Source organism: Oncorhynchus keta, chromosome 19, assembly GCF_023373465.1.
Source record: "Oncorhynchus keta strain PuntledgeMale-10-30-2019 chromosome 19, Oket_V2, whole genome shotgun sequence".
In the NCBI taxonomy this organism is placed as follows: Eukaryota; Metazoa; Chordata; class Actinopteri; order Salmoniformes; family Salmonidae; genus Oncorhynchus; species Oncorhynchus keta.
Genome location: NC_068439.1, coordinates 67124224 through 67143653, shown reverse-complemented (window position 1 = coordinate 67143653; position 19430 = coordinate 67124224). Strand labels below are relative to the sequence as shown.

The 19430-nt window shown below is 44.6% G+C and overlaps 1 protein-coding gene across 2 annotated transcripts in view; it reads left to right on the top strand.

The window, feature by feature from the left end:
* LOC118398744 (laminin subunit alpha-4-like) overlaps nucleotides 1–19430 on the top strand; it is a 37427-nt gene that overhangs the window by 15135 nt on the left and 2862 nt on the right. For both annotated transcript variants that reach the window (XM_035794400.2, XM_035794401.2), the window contains exons 10-37: nucleotides 1565–1675; nucleotides 2109–2220; nucleotides 2501–2665; nucleotides 2799–2992; nucleotides 5182–5298; nucleotides 5887–6035; nucleotides 6388–6529; nucleotides 6629–6722; nucleotides 6823–6939; nucleotides 7080–7265; nucleotides 7474–7613; nucleotides 7776–7940; nucleotides 8731–8876; nucleotides 10619–10781; nucleotides 11007–11140; nucleotides 11458–11629; nucleotides 11802–11933; nucleotides 12046–12188; nucleotides 12363–12492; nucleotides 12597–12734; nucleotides 12846–12979; nucleotides 13150–13305; nucleotides 13964–14117; nucleotides 14294–14487; nucleotides 14658–14847; nucleotides 17860–18015; nucleotides 18512–18671; nucleotides 19265–19395. In XM_035794400.2, the coding sequence (XP_035650293.1) occupies nucleotides 1565–1675; nucleotides 2109–2220; nucleotides 2501–2665; nucleotides 2799–2992; nucleotides 5182–5298; nucleotides 5887–6035; nucleotides 6388–6529; nucleotides 6629–6722; nucleotides 6823–6939; nucleotides 7080–7265; nucleotides 7474–7613; nucleotides 7776–7940; nucleotides 8731–8876; nucleotides 10619–10781; nucleotides 11007–11140; nucleotides 11458–11629; nucleotides 11802–11933; nucleotides 12046–12188; nucleotides 12363–12492; nucleotides 12597–12734; nucleotides 12846–12979; nucleotides 13150–13305; nucleotides 13964–14117; nucleotides 14294–14487; nucleotides 14658–14847; nucleotides 17860–18015; nucleotides 18512–18671; nucleotides 19265–19395 (4125 nt within the window). The remainder of the gene's footprint in view (nucleotides 1–1564; nucleotides 1676–2108; nucleotides 2221–2500; nucleotides 2666–2798; nucleotides 2993–5181; nucleotides 5299–5886; nucleotides 6036–6387; nucleotides 6530–6628; nucleotides 6723–6822; nucleotides 6940–7079; nucleotides 7266–7473; nucleotides 7614–7775; nucleotides 7941–8730; nucleotides 8877–10618; nucleotides 10782–11006; nucleotides 11141–11457; nucleotides 11630–11801; nucleotides 11934–12045; nucleotides 12189–12362; nucleotides 12493–12596; nucleotides 12735–12845; nucleotides 12980–13149; nucleotides 13306–13963; nucleotides 14118–14293; nucleotides 14488–14657; nucleotides 14848–17859; nucleotides 18016–18511; nucleotides 18672–19264; nucleotides 19396–19430) is intronic.

Genomic DNA, 19430 nt, shown 5'->3' with positions numbered 1-19430 from the left:
CTACAACTACACTGCGTTTTGGTCCGCCTCTCCTTCCCAGAAAGAAAGCCGTTACAGAGTGCTACGGGGCGGTAGTCGTTTATCTCAGTTACCTTTGCTTTCTTGGGAACAGGAACAATGGTGGCCCTCTTGAAGCATGTGGGACCAGCAGACTGGGTTAAAGATTGATTGAATATGTCCATAAACACACCAGCCAGCTGGTCTGCACATGCTCTGAGGACGCAGCTGGGGATGCCGTCTGGGCCGGCAGCCTTGCAAGGGTTAACACGTTTAAATGTTTTACTCATGTTGACTGCAGTGAAGGAGAGCCCGCAGGTTTTGGTAGCGGGCCGTGTCAGTGGCACTGTGTTGTCCTCAAAGCGAGCAAAGAAGTTGTTTAGTTTGCCTGGGAGCAAGACATTGTGGTCCGCGATGGGGCTGGTTTTCCTTTTGTAGTCCATGATTGACTGTAGACCCTGCCACATACCTCTCGTGTCCTAGCCGTTGAATTGCGACTCTACTTTGTCTCTACTTTGTTCCCTCCTGCCTTGCGGAGGGAATAGCTACACTGTTTCCGGTCACCTTGCCCTGATTAAAAGCAGTGGTTCGCGCGCTTTCAGTTTTGCGCGGATGCTGCTATCAATCCACGGTTTCTGTTTGGGGAATGTTTTAATAGACGCTGTGGGTACAACATCACCGATGCACTTGCTAATTAACTCGTTCACCAAATCAGCGTATTCATCAATGTTATTGTCCGACGCTATGCAGAACATATCCCAGTTCACGTGACCGAAGCAATCTTGAAGGGTGGAATCCGATTGTTCGGACCAGTGTTGAACAGACCTGAGCATGGGCGCTTCCTGTTTTAGTTTCTGTCTGTAGGCTGGGAGCAACAAAAAGGAGTTGTGGTCACATTTTCCAAAAGGAGGGTGGGGAAGGGCTTTATATGCGTTGCTGAAGTTAGAATAACAACGATCCAGGGTTTTGCCAGCCCGGGTCACGCATTAGATATGCTGATACAATTTAGGGAGCCTTGTTTTCAGATTAGCCTTGTTTAAATCCCCAGCTACAATAAATGCATCCTCAGGATATGTGGTTTCCAGTTTACATAGAGTCAAAACAAGTTATTTCAGGGTCGTCGATGTGTCTGATTGGGGCGGGATATACATGACTGTGATTATGATCGAAGAGAATTCTCTTGGTAGATAATGCGGTCGGCATTTGATTGTAAGGAATTCTAGGTCAGGTGAACAAAAGAACTTGATTTCCTGTATGCTGTTATGATTACACCACGTACAGCCTTTCTCTCTGCTCAGGTTGATATAGTTGGGACTCAAGATGTTTATACACACCTATATTATCAGTTCATTTTGATTTAAATAACACAAATAAGCAGCTCAACTAGCAGAGTTTTTCTAAAAATAAAGTTTGGCAAATATCATACACCAACCAACCAACCAGCCAATCTAACAACCATTCTACTGTGTGAATCACATCATTTTCTTCTCACAATCCTAACATAAATTTAGTGTATTGTAATAGTATTGTGGAAGTGTATCCCTTTACCCCTATGTTTTGTTTCCAGACACAGTTTGTGAACTGGAGGAATAAGTCAGCTCTGATGAGGACCCAGACTGGGCAGCTGGAGGAGGCCAGCGCTGTTCTACTCTTAGACATGAACCATCTTGCAGAGACGGTAAGAGGACACCTTCATCACTCATCCTCCTCCACCTTCCTCCTTTCATAGTTGACATTTCTCTGGAGGTGAAATAATGTCCAAATGCAAAAACCAACATAGAGTTAATTCATTCTAACTCAAATGTTTTTGTTGCATGCTTCGTAAAAAACTAGTGTAGACTAAAAAATGAAACTATTTAGCAGTCTTCTGGCTTGGGGGTAGAAGCTGTTCAGGGGCCTGTTGGTTCCTGTTGGTTCCAGAACCAAATCTCCCACTAACGTCTGTCACGAGAGACTAAGGTTATACAGTTCAGTTATCTCTGAGCCATCAAATCTGTTTTAGTTGAGCTTGTGGTGGTGGTGTCCAGAATGTGTCACTGATTTTTGTGTTCTGTGGTGCTTTTCATGTCTTGACTATGTAATTGATCTGTGTGGTGTTTGCTGTGGGCCAGGAGAGTGTACTGAAGTCCTTGGGGGACAGAGTGGATGACGACACACTACAGAGCTTCACTCTGGCTGATGAGCTGACAACTAACCTTACCACCCTCAAAGTGCTAATTGAAGGTATTGTTAAGCCTGCTAAAGATACACTGCTATGCCTCTCTGAGCACCGTACACCTCCCCAATTATTCATAATGCTCCTAGGTATGTTATAAATGTTGATATATGATATCCAATTACTTTTTAAGCCCGCCTTGCCTTAAGATTTAAATCCAAATCACCTTTGCTGTATTTCCTACTGCCATCCATTGATCAGCACTTGTTTATGAGGGTGCTTTTGGTCCCATAGCCATATCCCAGACTTCCTTCCCCCTGTGCTCTGTGTTGTGTCTGTGTCTCACAGAGATGATCAGTGACTGGAAGCTGTACAGTGTCCATCAGGATCTGGACCCAAAGATCATCATTCAAAAGACAGCTGTTGCCGAGGGCATGGTGGCCTGGATGAAGAAACTGGACCTTTCCCCACAAGAACCCATTGCTACCGATGAGTCAACCGAGGCCCACGACCGTGAGAAAAAATGCACACACTCACACATAGACACATCTACACAAAGAAACACACACGCTACAGACGTGTTATAATGGGGAGGTAGAGACAAGCTTTGTGGTCTTGTGTATTTACAAATGTTTGTGTTGTCCAGTCCTGAGACGCATGCGTCAGCTGGAGAAGAAGCTGATCAGTACAGACAGCCGCGTGGCCCCGGTACGGGAGGTGCTCTCCCGCTTCACCAACAAGCTCTCTGAGGCCCAGGAGATCCTCCAGAAGGCTGCCAACACTGTCCAGGAGACGGAAGACATGAACAAAGCCAACACTGTCAAATTCCAGAAGAGTGAGGTAACTTCCCACGACCCCGGGGTCAGCTTGGACTAGAGCGTGCCGTCTGGAGCCTCTCTCCTCCTGCCTCCCCAAATGCCTCTAGCCGACTGACTGGCTGCCTGACTGACTTTATGCCTTCCCTACTGGCTGCCCGACTCCTTGGCTCTCTGCTTGCCTGACTCCTTGGCTCTCTGCTTGCCTGACTCCCTGTATCACTGCTTGCCTGACTCCCTGGCTCCCTGTGTTTGTCAGCATGGTTTCGTTACCACAGCTCACTCTGATCGCTCGTCACTTAAACAATGCCACTTTAAATAATGCCACTTTAATAATGTTTACCTGTCTTACATTACTCATATCATATGTATATACTGTATTTTATACCATCTATTGCACCTTGCCGATGCCGCTCGGCCATCGCTCATCCATATATTTACATGTACATATTCTCATTCACCCCTTTTTGATTTGTGTGCATTAGGTAGTTGTTGGGGAATTGAAAGGTTACTTGTTAGATATTACTGCACTGTCGGAACCAGAAGCACAAGCATTTCAATTCACCCGCATTAACATCTGCTAACCATGTGTATGTGACGAATAACAATTGATTTGATTTGATAGCGCCCAGCTAAAGAGATCAGTGCAGCTCCAGCCTGCTCTGAGGTGCATCAGTACCATTTGCCTTTATCTTCCCTCTGACTGTTGCAGGAATTCAGCTTGACTTTATCACTGGAAAGCAACAGTTCATCTCCTTCCAAGGAATAGACCACATATTCCCTCTCTGCTGTACAGTATGGGGATTGTAGTTGTTCTCAACATCTGCCAGAGAACTCTGTTACCCATGGTATTTAGTAGTAGAGAACAATAAGACAGAAACAGCTGTTAGGGATTGTTAGGAGGCACAAAGTGGGGGGTAGATACATTATTGTACAACACAAGCGTAACCCCATAGCCCATATAAAGAGGATATGCCCCTTAGAGTTGAATACCCACAGCTACTTGAATGTGTCCAGTAATTTTGTACAGATCCTGAACGTTTCCTCCATCTGAGGCATGAGGCTAGTTAGACAACTGAACGATTTTAAATAATAGATCCAAAACAGGCCTGTTGTTCCTATTCAGTATGGTGTGAAATCCTGAGGGATTGCGATTCTAATTTATACCAGAGACTGGCCCTGTTGTCATGTACAAATTGACATTATGGGCCTATTGTGGTTGTGCTGTAGTGAAGGCTGGAGCTGGGAGCAACCAGCTGTTGCAGTGAAGGCTGGAGCTAGGATCAACCAGCTGCTGCAGTAAAAGCTGGAGCGAGGAGCAACCAGCTGTTGCAGTGAAGGCTGGAGCTAGGATCAACCAGCTGCTGCAGTGAAGGCTGGTGCGAGGAGCAACCAGCTGCTGCAGTGAAGGCTGGTGCGAGGAGCAACCAGCTGCTGCAGTGAAGGCTGGTGCGAGGAGCAACCAGCTGCTGCAGTGAAGGCTGGAGCTGGGAGCAACCAGCTGTTGCAGTGAAGGCTGGAGCTAGGATCAACCAGCTGCTGCAGTGAAGGCTGGTGCGAGGAGCAACCAGCTGCTGCAGTGAAGGCTGGTGCGAGGAGCAACCAGCTGCTGCAGTGAAGGCTGGTGCGAGGAGCAACCAGCTGCTGCAGTGAAGGCTGGTGCGAGGAGCAACCAGCTGCTGCAGTGAAGGCTGGTGCGAGGAGCAACCAGCTGCTGCAGTGAAGGCTGGAGATAGGACAACCAGCTGGTGCAGGGCTGTATGTGTGTGTTATCTCCTTGATCTGGGCCTCTGCTTCAAATCTATTCCGTGAATGGTGTACTGTCCAAACAGGAGGCAGACCATAATCTGGGGCTCTTCCTTCCCATAGCAGATTAGTCAACACAAGTCGTGGCAGGAGAAACACAGCCAGGGTTACTATGGGGGAAAGAGAATGTTCCTGTACCATACTCATAACTGCTGTCAACACATATCTCTCTCTTGCCTCTTTAGGGCAAAATACAAGTTGTTAAGGGGAGTTCTATAAATTAAATGTTGATGTTCTGCATCGATTAGGCTTGCAACTTTCATTTAACATTTGAAATGATTCTACCTATGATTTAGGGAATTTTATGATATGGGAGAGATACATAACCTGTACTCTCTACACAATGTATATTCTCGGTTCTCTACAGTAGTCAGAGTATTCACTAATCCTGTCCACTCTCTCTCCCAGGCCAAGCAGCAGGAACTGATAGAGAACCACGAAGCTGTGAATGACACCTTGCAGATGGCTAAAGACCTTATCATGGACACTGAAAATACTGTGGCCGAGATGCATCTCCTGGTGGAGGTAAGGCCTGTTCTCGGCCTGTATACTCTTAGGAAAAAGGCTTCCAAAAGGGTTCTTCGGCTGTCCCCATAGGAGAACCTTTTTTGGTTCTAGGTAGAACCCTTTTGGGTTCCATTTAGAATCCTCTATGGAAATGGTTCTACATGGAACACAAAAGTATTCTACCTGGAACCAAAAAGGGTTCTTCAAAGGGTTCTCCTATGAGGACAGCCGAAGAACACTTTTAGGTTCTAGATAGGAAAAAAAGGCTAAGAGTGTACACACCATAGTCACTATTAACCTGCTATGCCTGAAAGCTTTGTGTTTTGGACCCCCTCAATGAGGTTGTCATGTAATGTTTCAGTTCATGTGTTGAATATGGACTGACAGGGAGAGTCCCATGTACTGGTCTATGCAATCCATAACAAATTTAACAGACAGACAAAATGAGAGACTCATTTTTGGAATTGATTGGGATCGAAAAAGCCACTGCTTCTTTGAACAATTCCCCTTTAAGTCAATTGCCTCTCTATTGGGTTACTCAGTAGGGAAATATAATCATTCAGAGGTAATATTGTCAGTCCTGGAATGGGGTCTTTGTCTGTGTAGAACGTGACTGAATACCACGCTGCGATCGACGGCGCCAGCAAGGGGCTGCAGGAGAAGACTGAGGTGCTGCCCCTGACAGACAGAGACCTGGTCCTGAGAGCCCAGGACCACGCAGAGGACCTCCAGAGTCAAGCGGATGAGCTGGAGTAGTGAGCAGTAGTGATGTTACATAGTAGTGATCTAATCATTGCATCACTTTAAACACTCCTCCTTAGCCCATTATAAATGCACATCAGATTGTAGAACCAACCAACTACTAAGTACCACTACACTTGAATATCCTCTACTCCATGATAATGGACACCACATTCAGGATACAAAATACCCACTGAACATGTTTATCCAACACGGGATAAAAGCACCATTGAAAGGCCACCCTTTAATGTACAGTAGTAGCACCAGTTAAAAGTAGGCCAGCACTTCAGCTATGTTCCTTATCCTCAATGCTTTACAAACATTCTAACCAGACATTGATTTTGTGGTATGTTTCTTTTCACCTAGTAATCTGAAACGCAGTGATGCCAACGGCTTCGTGCAGAAGGCTCTGGTTACAGCCAATGTGTACAACAACATAGTCCAGTACATCGAAGAGGCCAACATCACTGGACTGACAACAATGGATTTAGCAACAAGAGCTGAGGATGTAGGTTGTCTGAAATGCACAATTAGCTACATATCATAAATTTAGGCTACTGTACCGTGATTTTCGCTTGGTAACCTAAAACTGTGCTGTCTATGGCAGGCCAGCGATGGGATCAACACCCAGCTGGGGTTTCTGAAGACCCAGAGTGAGAATGTCTTCAAGGAATCTGTTTCATTGCGCTCCGAACAATTCGGTATAACACATTTTCTGGTTCAGCACTGTTTGATTATTGTTAGAGACTAGCTTGTACAGGTTATGCTCAGTGATGATGCATGTGTGAATTATCTCCACAGAGGTTGAAGCTGAGGTTCTGGACAAGATGAAATACATTGAGGAGACCAAGGAGACCATGGGGGATTACACCAAAAAACTAGCGGTAGTACTGAAAGATATCAAGGGAATTGAGCCAGGTAAAACACATTATCTTTCTGGCCCGTAGCCTATCTAGGGTCTCTGACATACACATCATTGTATTCACTTCCCTTCCAAGGTTGCTCTCATCTCTTTAGTGACATTTTCTTTTGTTCTGAATTCCACTCTGACCTTCCAGGCAGAACCACCAAGCGTCTGGAGCTCACCGAGGAGGTGGCTGAAGGCACCCTGAACCGGTCAGTGGAGGTCCTGCAGACCATCACCCCCATCCACGAGAAAGTGGAGGAGTGGGCCACCAACATGAAGAACCAAGATTACTCTGCTGCAGCCTTTGACCGTGCTGTAGTCTCTGCTGGGGAAGCAGGTACAGTACACCCATACAGACAACAGCATTTCAATCCTCAACAGAGAAGACTTCATGACTAAGCATTACACTGAAACTAGTAGGTGTAAAACTGAACAGAGATTCTCAGAAAAAAATGCTCTGTGGTTGTGGTGGCTTAATAGAAAAAAGTAGTTGAATTATTGTTGTAAATTGTCATCTTCCTCTCCATCTATGGTGGTGTTTTTAGTGGAGAACCTGTCTGAGCTGGTCCCTGAACTGCTGGATAAGCTGCGTGTGGTGGAGGAGAAGAACCAAGTGAACAATGTGACCACTAACATCATGAGGATCAGAGAGCTCATTGCCCAGGCCAGGAGTGTGGCCAAGAAGGTCAATATTATCATCTTAACAATCACTATATCACAACCGAAATGTACTTTCATCCACCTATGATGAGTAAAATTCTATTTAGTCTCATGTTACTATAATCCCAAGTCTTGTTCATAATCAAGGTCGTATGACATGGATATATCATGTTTTGTCACACCATAGGTCCAAGTGTCCATGAAGTTCAACGGTCAGTCATCGGTTCAGGTGCAGCCCCACACCAACCTGGAGGACCTGAAGACAGTGACCACCATCAGCCTGTTCATCAGGGTGGACCCAGATAAGGACCCTATCGAGGACCGCTTCATCTTCTATCTGGGAGACAGAAACGTGAGGATGCTTGGGGGAGAGGAGGGACAGGGAACAGGGAGCAGGGCTGGTGCTGGGTTCAGCAGCTTGGCTCTTCTATAAAGCAGATATGTTTGTCCTGTATAGCCAACTCGTGCTGTTGTGATGTCACTACCATGGGAGTTTGCCATACAGCATAAACACATCTGGGATCAGGATAGCAGCATAGAACACAATGGCTCCTGTGATCTGACTGAGGCATTGTTCTGTTGTGTGCAAGAAGTGGGTGGGTGGGAGGAGAGGGGTGCAGAATGGCCCAGATCTGCTATTGAAACTTCCCAGATTTGGACCCTGAGGACGGCCTGAGATGAAAGGGAGAGCAGCTTGTGTGCAGATGAATGGTTTGTTGTCATTATGTGAGCAGGAGAGGCCTTTGAAAGCAGACGGTTGCCGTTTCTGAAAGGTTTCCAGGAAACCCCTGTTAACAATAGTGTGTGCCACGGCTTTCAAAGTCGGGGATCCTTTACATAAATGGCGTTAACCCCCACCCATAGGGGCTTATTGACAGCAGGGCAGATCTCTCCTCTCTGGGCCTCTCTGTTCTCATTAACGATGCTGCTTACCCTGGTGATTCTGCCACTGCTGTAAATTAGGCAGTGGTGTTTCCTTAGAAATGGCACTCTCAGTGACCATTCGTTGGTTTTATGAAACCAAAGATTTGGATGCTTTGCTTTCCCTGAAAAGAGCACAGGCAGGGATTCCATATTACAGTACATGCATTATATGTTGTATAAAACCTGTAACCTTGTTTTTTGTCCTATATATCATGTAGGGTAGGAAGGACTACATGGGTCTGGCAATCAAGAATGACAACCTGGTGTACGTCTACAACCTGGGAGAGGAAGATGTCGAGATCCCACTTGGTTCAAAGCCTATCAGCCAATGGCCTCCAGTCTTCAACCTCATCAAAGTGGAGAGGTAGAGTATTTCCTAAGAAACAGATCCACACAGATTGAATCTCATATTCTGGAAGCAGATCAGTTAATGCTTGATAGACAAGACTTCTGTCATGTCTGCTGTCATGCCATACATGTTTGGCATCATGACTGACAACCAATGACAAAGGACTTGGCTAAAGCACATACAGTACAGCCAGAGGTGGAAAAAGTACTGAATTGTCATACTTGAATAAAAATAAAGATACTGTAACGTCGTTCTTCGTTTGTCAAAAGAGAGTCGAACCGAAATGCAGCGTGGTGGTTAAAACTTTAATGAACAAAGTGACACATGAAATAACTATACAAATACGAAAACAACAAACGGAACGTGAAACCTAATTACAGCCTATCTGGTGAAACTACACAGAGACCGGAACAATCACCCACGAAATACACAGTGAAACCCCGGCTACCTAAATACGGTTCCCAATCAGAGACAACGAGAATCACCCCACTCTGATTGAGAACTGCCTCAGGCAGCCAAGCCTATACAACACCCCTACTCAGCCGCGATCCCAAATACTACAAACCCCAATACGAAAATACAATAAACCCATGTCACACCCTGGCCTGAACAAATAATTAAAGAAAACACAAAAATACTAAGACCAAGGCGTGACAGATACCTTAATATAAAATGACTCAAGTAAAAGTGAAAGTCACCCAGTAAAATACTACTTGAGTAAAAGTCTAAAAGTATCTGGTATTAAATGTACTTAAGTACAGTGGTGGGAAAATAACTCAACTATCATTATTGAGTAAAAGTAAATGCTATACATCAAATTCCTTATATCAAGCAAACCAAACAACACGATTTCCTTATTATTATTTTATATTTTTTTGATAGCCAGGGGCACACGCCACCACTCAGACATAATACAAATTCTTAGTTTGTAAATTAAGTGAGTCTGCCAGATCAGAGGCAGTAGGGATGACCAGGGACGTTCTCTTGATAAGTCTGTGAATTGGACCATTTTCCTGTACTGCTAATGTAACGTTTGTCGTCCTCGTCTGAGGAGTATGAAGGATCGGAGGACCAATGTACAGCGTGGTACATGTTCGTGATGAATTTTTTTAAACACAGAACACTAAAACAAAAATAACAGAGAATGACACGAAATTAAACAGTCCTGTCTGGTGACATACACAAAGACAGAAAACAATCACCCACGAAACACAGGTGGGAAAAGGCTGCCAGAGTATGATTCTTAATCAGAGACAACTAATGACACCTGCCTCTGATTGAGAACCATACCAGGCCAGACACAAAACACAACATAGAAAAACGAACATAGACAACCCACCCCAACTCACACCCTGACCAACCTAAAACAAAGACATAACAAAATAACTAAGGTCAGAACGTGACAGCTAAGCATTCAAATTGCAATGAGTACTTTTGGGTGTATGTATGGAGTTAGAAAGTACATTATTTTCTTTAGGAATGTAGTGAAGTAAAAGTAAAGTTGTCAAAAATTGTAAATAGTAAAGATACCCCAAAAAACTACTTAAGTAGTATTTTAAAGTATTTTTACTTGTGTACTTTACACCACTGAGTACAGATCTGCGACCAGGCTAAAGGTCGTCCATCCATTCACACAGTCAATACATCTGTCTAGTCTAACCACTCACTGGGAGCTAGGAGGCTGATCTGCCCATACAGGAGGTAATGGTGTTGATGTAACTGATTAATCACACTGCTTTGTGTCTCTGTTTTGACAGGTTGGGCAGACATGGCAAAGTGTTCCTGACCGTACCCAGTCAGACATCCACAGACGAGCAGAAATTCATCCAGAAGGGAGAGGCCTTTGGCACCGACTCCCTGTTCGACCTGGATCCTGAAGACACTGTCTTCTTTGTGGGTGGCGTCCCCGCTGATGTCAGGGTACAGTATTACTTTCTAACAGGATATGACACCGGCCTCTGATCAGAGTTCTGTGGCATTGGCGAATGCATAGCAGACTGTTGTCATCATACAGTGTTGATGTAATCTGTACTTCACACAAGACCCATTGACACAGCAGGATTGAATCAGTATTGCAATGATTCTGTATTTACTCTTCCCTTCCAAGATAAGATTCTGAATGTTGTTCATTTGTTTTTCTTGTAGCTTCCACCTGCACTAAGCCTAGCTCCTTTTGTGGGCTGCATCGAATTGGCCTCTTTGAATAACGATGTCATCAGTATGTACAATTTCAAACAGACCCACAAGATGGATGTAGTTGCTTCAACACCTTGTCCCAGGTATGATATACTGCATCTTGTCCAAACATTTTTGTTGGGAACTTTAGATATTACCTCTGCCTTTAAAGAGTCCACGTCTACATCTGTGGTCCTTCTGTAGCTCAGTTGGTAGAGCATGGCGCTTGTAACGCCAGGGTAGTGGGTTCGATCCCCGGGACCACCCATACATAGAATGTATGCACACATGACTGTAAGTCGCTTTGGATAAAAGCGTCTGCTAAATGGCATATATTATTTATATTATTACATCTGAGGCTTGTTCAGAATAGTAATTTAATGTTGACTTAAATCGAACATTGTTTTCTTTGCCCTATCAGGTATAAGCTGGCATTCTCACAAAGCCGTATCGCCAGCTACCTGTTTGACGGAACTGGATATGCCCTCATCAACAACATGGAGAGGAGGGGTAAATTTGGCATCGTCACCCGGTTTGACATTGCTGTTCGGACAGTGGCAAACAACGGCATCCTGTTACTCATGGTCAATGGGGTAAATATAGCAACAAAAATGTCACCTTTATATTTGAACAAGCAACACAGTCAGTCCGTGATGCAATGCTATGCCTTGTAATACTTCAGAGAGCATAGAGATTTACCAATCATTTTTCTTCATCATGTGACTGTGAACAATTTTTTTTGTAATTCTTCTATCTTCTTTCCAGGACAACTTCTTCCTGTTGGAGTTGAAGAATGGCTTCCTACGTCTCATGTATGACTTTGGCTTCAGTGGAGGCCCGATCGTCATGGAGAGTAACTCACCCAAACTACAAATCAACGACGCAAGATACCATGAGGTAAATATAAATCAGCCCACTCCCTTTGTGTCTGCAGGGGTGTGCATTCTACAACTGTGAGAATAAAATAAATGTCCTCAACAGTAATGTAATCTACGCTGTTTTTTTATAGGTGTCAGTGATCTACCATTACTCCAAGAAGTTCATTCTATTGGTGGACAAGAGTCACGTGAAGTCCATGGAGAACGAGAAAAAGACTCTGCCCTTCTCTGATATCTACATAGGAGGAGCCCCCTCGCACATTCTCCTCTCCAGGTGAGTTGTCCAACCAACACCACAATCATGCACTTTCTCACACCAATCCAAGGACTTTGACAGAGGTATAACCTTAAAAGCAATTGACAATTGTAACACAATATCAACAGATTATAACATTGGCATTAGACAGCTATGCCCCATGAAACTGTGAGCCTGTTCCCTCTCCCCCAGGCCTGATCTGTCCTCCCTGGTTGGGCTGAAGGGCTGTGTGAAGGGCTTCCAGTTCCAGAAGAAAGACTTCAACCTCCTGGAAGAACCTGGCACTATTGGCATCAGCAGCGGTTGTCCTGAGGAGTACTTTGTATGTACTGTAGTCCACATTAAACTCTACTAGACAAAGCATATACAGAATCAACTGAACTACAATAGTTGACAATATCCCTGTTGTGTCATGGATTGTCACAGATGTCCCGTAAAGCCTATTTCACTGGAGAGAGCTACCTAGGGTCTGCGGCAAAGATATCTCCTTTCGACTCCTTCGAGGGAGGCCTCAACTTCAGGACACTGCAACCTACTGGTCTCCTGTTCTACCACAGCGAAGGGGTATACTGATTTATTCTTAAATCAAGAATGCTCTCTTTTTAATATGAGTTCCAAAAGGAACTACAAAGGAAATACAACTGTTATAAACTCTCCTCTGTCTTTCTCCTCCAGTCTGATGAGTTTACCATCACCCTTGAGAATGGAGCAGTGGTGTTGAACTCCAGAGGCACCAGAGTCAAATCACAGAAGAAGCAGTACAATGATGGAATGACTCATTTCCTGGTAGCTTCAGTGAATAATGACAAGTAAGAATCCAATGCATGGCTCCCATGTACAATGTGCTTTTCGGGATTGTCCTGCTGTTAATTAAGGCACTTTGAGATTTCTTAATTTTTGAAAGGTTTCTTTGAATATAGAATAGGTTATCATTATTCATTGCACTAATTGGCTTATGAACCATCTAATGCTATCCTAGGTATGAGTTGGTGGTGGATGACAAAGACAAGCATGAGAAGAAACGTCCGACTGCTGCCCCGTCAGCATCCACAGTGAGGAACTTCTACTTCGGAGGCTCTCCCAGCAGCAGCATCAAGAACTTCACTGGCTGCATCAGCTATGCCTACATCAGCAGGTCACACTCTCTCCCTGCCACAGCACTCAGATCACATTAGAAATACATAGACAGGATTGCAACTCAAGTGGCCCCGTAGCCTAATGCATTTGATGAAATGGATTGTCATGGATTGCATCTATATAGAGAAGTCACTTAACTGATTGGGAGTCACAAAGGGCGGCGCACAATTGGCCCACCGTCGTCCGGGTTTGGCCGGTGTAGACCGCCATTGTAAATAAGAATTTGTTCTTAACTGACTTGCCGAGTTAAATAAAGGTTACATTTAAACAATTTAAAATAAAGCAATCAATGGGTGAGCTGACCTCGTCCACCACCAGTCAATGCTGAATGTGTTTCTGTAAAGAGCATTTTATTAGCGAGTGAACAAGTCCAAGTTTGCACACTGTTAGTGAGCCTGTTTCCTTTCTCCAGGGACTGCTGTTATGAGAACATGCTAATTGATCATTTGGCTTAGGTTGGTTGGTGAAAACCTAGCTGCCTAGCTTTATCTATGAGAGGAGGAAAGCCAGGCTCACAAATAGAGCTGCTGTTGAGAGCCGAGTGGGAGGACAAGGAGTGTGTTTCCATGGAGACAGTTGTGTGTGTGTGAGTATCTATATGGCTCTTAGGTCTTTGGCACTTAGATGTTATTCCCTCTCTCTCTCTTTCTCTTCAGACAAGACAGAGACATTGAGCCAGAGGACTTTCAGAAGTACACTGAGAATGTCCAGACCTCTCTGCAGGACTGCCCTGTGAAGCGACCACCCGCTGCCCTGTTCTCGAAGCAAAGTAAAAACTCTGCCAAACCCAAGCAGGGCCATACAAGGAAGGTATAAAGACATTCATTCATTTCCATACATGTCAGTGAACACAGTTTTCTACGAAATGTCCATTTTCATTTTTATTCATGCCCATCTTGGTATAATCAATGCGGAAGGAATACAGAATTAATCAGTGAATATTGAACTGGAGGCATGCATGCATTGACTTCCTTTGTCTCTCAAAGGTGGGCAGAGATAAGTCCAACCTCCCAAAAGGCCTGTTGGGACTGAATAGTGATGACCAGGAGCCAGGAGAGACAGAGGAGACGCCCTGCTACCTGTCCCCCAGGCCCCGTGCCACCCGCCATGCCCATCACTATGGGGGCACTGCCAACAGCAGGCAGGAGTTCACAGACATCCCAGGGTCCCTCTCTAAGAGGTAATGCCGGGGCTAGGAAAACATTGTGGGTACATAGGTTGACCAGAAGTCAACCAGAGGTCAATCCTGAACCCACTCTGAACTACAACTCCACTTTGGTTTCTTGGTCTAAGTACTAGTCACGTGCTCTCTGGTCTAAGTACTAGTTCTTATGCACCATACTCCCCCAGGTCTCACTTCTCCCTGTCCCTGAAGACCCAGTCCTCCTTTGGCCTAATCTTTTATGCATCAGATGAGGCGGAGGACAACTTCATGGCTCTCTTCCTGGCCCATGGCAAGCTGGTGTACACATTCAACCTGGGTCAGCAGAGGGTCAAGATCAAGAGCCTGGAGAAGTACAATGATGGAGCATGGCACAATGTAAGTGGATGTACTTATTCCCCACTATCCATACAAAAATACTTTACTTTGACCTCTGACAGTCACATACAGTATACCAGACCTGGGATAAATATAGTTTTAACTATGCTTTATAAAAATATAAAAAACAGGGGAACAAATAGTTGACTACAACTATTTGAATACAGATCCTAAAAACGGATTACTTTTTAAAACTAATTGAATACAGATTTCAGAAGGTAACTACTTTTGTAAACTATTAAATACAGATCTGTGGATTAATTATCTTAATCCATTTGATAATTTGTCAATTTTCACTTATTTTTTAGCTAGTCTTTATAAAAACAAATATATACTGTATATGACCATTTCATAAATTGTATAATTGCGTGATATTAAAGCATTTTGCATACCCACTCCCCCCATCCGTTCACTGCTTTGATTGGTGAAATGTTAGTTAAAAAAAGTGTCTATCCAGATAATGAAAAGGCAAATGAGCAAAATCATTGTAGCCGATCATTTCACTTCCCTTGTGAGAACCATGAGCTCGGGCTGACTTGGCTTTGCTGTACCCCAGCCGAAGCCTGCCAGGAGCCTACCAAAGGTTGCACCGTGTCCATTACAATGTAGAAAAACACATATCAGCTATCTTGAAATACTTATCCATATTACCGGAGCTTCATCTTATTCTTTCTTACTATTTCTATGGCATATTCGCAGACACAATTTATGGAAGATGCCAAAACGTTGAAGATAACAATAGATGGCAAAGTCAAAGATAGGCCAGTGGTCTCCTTCTGTGGTGAAGTTTTCCCTAAATCAATGCGATGATAAATCCAGTGCGAGAACAAGCCACAGAGCCAGCTGGCTAATCTTTTGAATATGGTGGAATTTTAAAAAAAACCCGGCAACAACAGATAAAATATTAGCTATGTAGATAAGGTTAGAAAGATAGCTAGCTAGATAAGGTTAGAAAGATAGCTAACTAGATAATGTTAAGCAAGATAGCTATGTAGATAAGATTAGCAAGATAGCTATCTAGATAAGATCAGCAAGATAACTAGCCAGATAAGGTTAGCATGCCCTATTTATTGATGTGTATCAACTCCATGTGGAAATTCCCCACACCCAGTTTGTGAATATGGATCAATTGCCTTCATCATTCTTTGGAGGTGGAACCTAAACATCCATTTATTTTTTATTGAACCTTTATTTAACAAGGCAAGTCAGTTAAGAACACATTCTTATTTACAATGACCGCCTACACCGGCCAAACCCGGGCGATGATGGGCCAATTGTGCGCCGCCCTATGGGACTCCCAATCACGGCCGGTTGTGTCTGTAGTGACGCCTCTAGCACTGAGATGCAGTGTCTTAGACCGCTGTGATACAGCCTGGAATGGAACCAGGGTGTCTGTAGTGACGCCTCTAGCACTGAGATGCAGTGCCTTAGACCGCTGTGATCCAGGGTGTCTGTAGTGACGCCTCTAGCACTGAGATGCAGTGCCTTAGACCGCTGTGATACCACCTGGAATGGAACCAGGGTGTCTGTAGTGACGCCTCTAGCACTGAGATGCAGTGTCTTAGACCGCTGTGATCCAGGGTGTCTGTAGTGACACCTCTCGCACTGAGATGCAGTGTCTTCGACCGCTGTGATCCAGGGTGTCTGTAGTGACACCTCTAGTACTGAGATGCAGTGCCTTAGACTGCTGTGATACAACCTGGAATGGAACCAGGGTGTCTGTAGTGACTCCTCTAGCACTGAGATGCAGTGTCTTAGACCGCTGTGATACAGCCTGGAATGGAACCAGGGTGTCTATAGTGACGCCTCTAGCACTGAGATGCAGTGTCTTAGACTGCTGTGATACAACCTGGAATGGAACCAGGGTGTCTGTAGTGACACCTCTAGCACTGAGATGCAGTGTCTTAGACTCCAACCTGAATGGAACCAGGGTGTCTGTAGTGACTCCTCTAGCACTGAGATGCAGTGTCTTAGACCGCTGTGATACCACCTGGAATGGAACCAGGGTGTCTGTAGTGACGCCTCTAGCACTGAGATGCAGTGTCTTAGACCGCTGTGATCCAGGGTGTCTGTAGTGACACCTCTCGCACTGAGATGCAGTGTCTTCGACCGCTGTGATCCAGGGTGTCTGTAGTGACACCTCTAGTACTGAGATGCAGTGCCTTAGACTGCTGTGATACAACCTGGAATGGAACCAGGGTGTCTGTAGTGACTCCACTAGCACTGAGATGCAGTGTCTTCGACCGCTGTGATACAACCTGGAATGGACCCAGGGTGTTTGAAGGGACTCAGTGAGATGCAGTGCCTTAGACCGCTGCGCCACTCGGGAGCCCCCCAAAGGCATGTTTCATCTCTAGGACAGGACATGGAAATAGTTACGGGTAACTTCCCCTGGGGGGGGGGTCTTTTAACACCTAACAACACTTTGAACATTTTAAAACACTTTTAACATAGGCCAAGCCCTGTTGTTACCTCATGTCCCAGCAATAATGCCTTGCATTATGCCTGTGAAGACAACACTTCAATTTGTTCAACTTGCCATTGGCTCAACCATCTGCTCAACTTACCCCATGGCAAAACATTTGACTGTATTAACCCACACAGCTACAAGGATGCACTTTCATGCTAGGTTTAAGACCTCATATTGAAGCTTATACAGACCTCAATTGAACAATCTTAAAAGTATCTACTTTTGTTTAGATACGAGCATCATGAAACCTCTAACACAATACATTTATTTGACTTGGTGAAAAATCTGTTTCTTGGACCTAACCACTTTTTCTGTGTGGTTTCTTTCTTCATATACTCCATAAAATAATGACTTCCAAAATATTTTGTCAAATTGTTAATTTGTGTATAGAAACAAGGGTGGCTCAATTTACTGCTTTGGCTCAACTTACTCCACTCTCCCCTACAAAAATATATAATTCTATATTAAGATAAACCACTAGTTTTTAGCAGTAAAATACTCCAACACTTCAGTGTGGCAGCTCTGTTCTGTCTCTCCTGCAGGTTATTTTTATCCGTGATGGGAATCTAGGCCGATTAGTCATTGATGGGCTGACAGTGCTGGAGGACAGAGCTCAGGGCTCCAACGTTTCCTGGCACGTCAGCAGCCAACTCTACTTGGGGGGGGTGCCCCCAGGGAGGGCCCAGAGGAACATACAGGTAAGATACACCTCTTAGCACCCAGGGGTAGTACCAGTCAAAAGTAGTGCACTTACTATATAGGGAATAGGGTGCCATTTGTAGCCTAGTAGCCTACTGAAGGCAAATGGAACAGAATGTTCCAAAGTTTTTACAGGGGAATTCTGAAAACACAAAGCCTGGCCAATAATGTTGAAGTAGGATAAAATAGTTAAGATCCTGACCTCTCCAAACAGAGCATTGCAAGAGATGTTTGGGTGATTTATGGTCCTCTAGTCTTTTCTGGCATTATATGTTCACACTGGGTGTCATTCAAGTATTTTCAATTCAGACTGCTGTCTTCAGATTATACGGTTCCCACAGAGAACAGGAAACCACCAACGGGACCCTTCTCTGCAAGACCGTATTTGTTAGTGGAACATATTTTCCAGACATTACCACTCTACTCTACTACCATGATAGGACCAGTCTAGTACTACTCATTTACGCTTCCATGTGCTGTATTTGTCTCCTATAGAGAAACTCTGCATACAGCTTCACTGGCTGTGTGAAGAACCTCCAGCTGAATGGCCAATGGCTGTCCTCCGTGTCCCAGACCTTTGGGGTGACGCCGTGTTTCGAGGGACTCTCCGAGACGGGGACATACTTCTCCGAAGAGGGTGGATATGTTGTTTTGGGTAATACACAAACACACATTATTCCTCTCAAAGCCCTTCTGGCTTAATACTGTGGTTGAACCATTCCAGATTAATTTGAAGTATGAAACCAAAGGAAAAGCTTGTGAAACATCGATTTGCTGCTTCAGGACATCGTATCGTTGTACACTAATAGTTTTGGCAGGGTCTGAAACTGTTTGGAAACAATGAGTCAATTATATCACACGCCATTTTATATTTCCTCTGGAAAGCAGACAAAACCCTTGGGCCACTCACCAATCCCCACACAGACAGGAAAGCAGAGAAACTGTAGTCAGGATATACAATATCCCCAGTGCAGCTGTGGTGAAAATTGGGCCTGGTGGAAAATGTGAGGGCACGGAGGACAGTTGCAGACCCAAAACTCTTGGGAGCCGAGCTGCAGCTGTTTGAATGAGGACAGAGCAATTTCACACCCTACTGTGGCCGGCTAAGTTTCACACGTGGACATACCTCATTGGGCCAAAGGGCAGTGAAATATTCCAGGTTACAGACGTTAAAGGGGAGGTTCAGAATACGAGGGGGTTGTAAAAGCAGACTTTGCTTGAACTTCTCTTTCCATCCGTCTCATTCAGATGACACGTTCAACCTGGGGCTGAAGTTTGAGCTGGTGGTAGAGGTGCGCCCCCGTGTGGCATCAGGGGTGCTACTGCATGTGTACACAGCAGCCGAGGAGTACCTCACCATGTACATCCATCAAGGAGCAGTAAGCCACTAATACAAAGTCATCTGTATTCATTT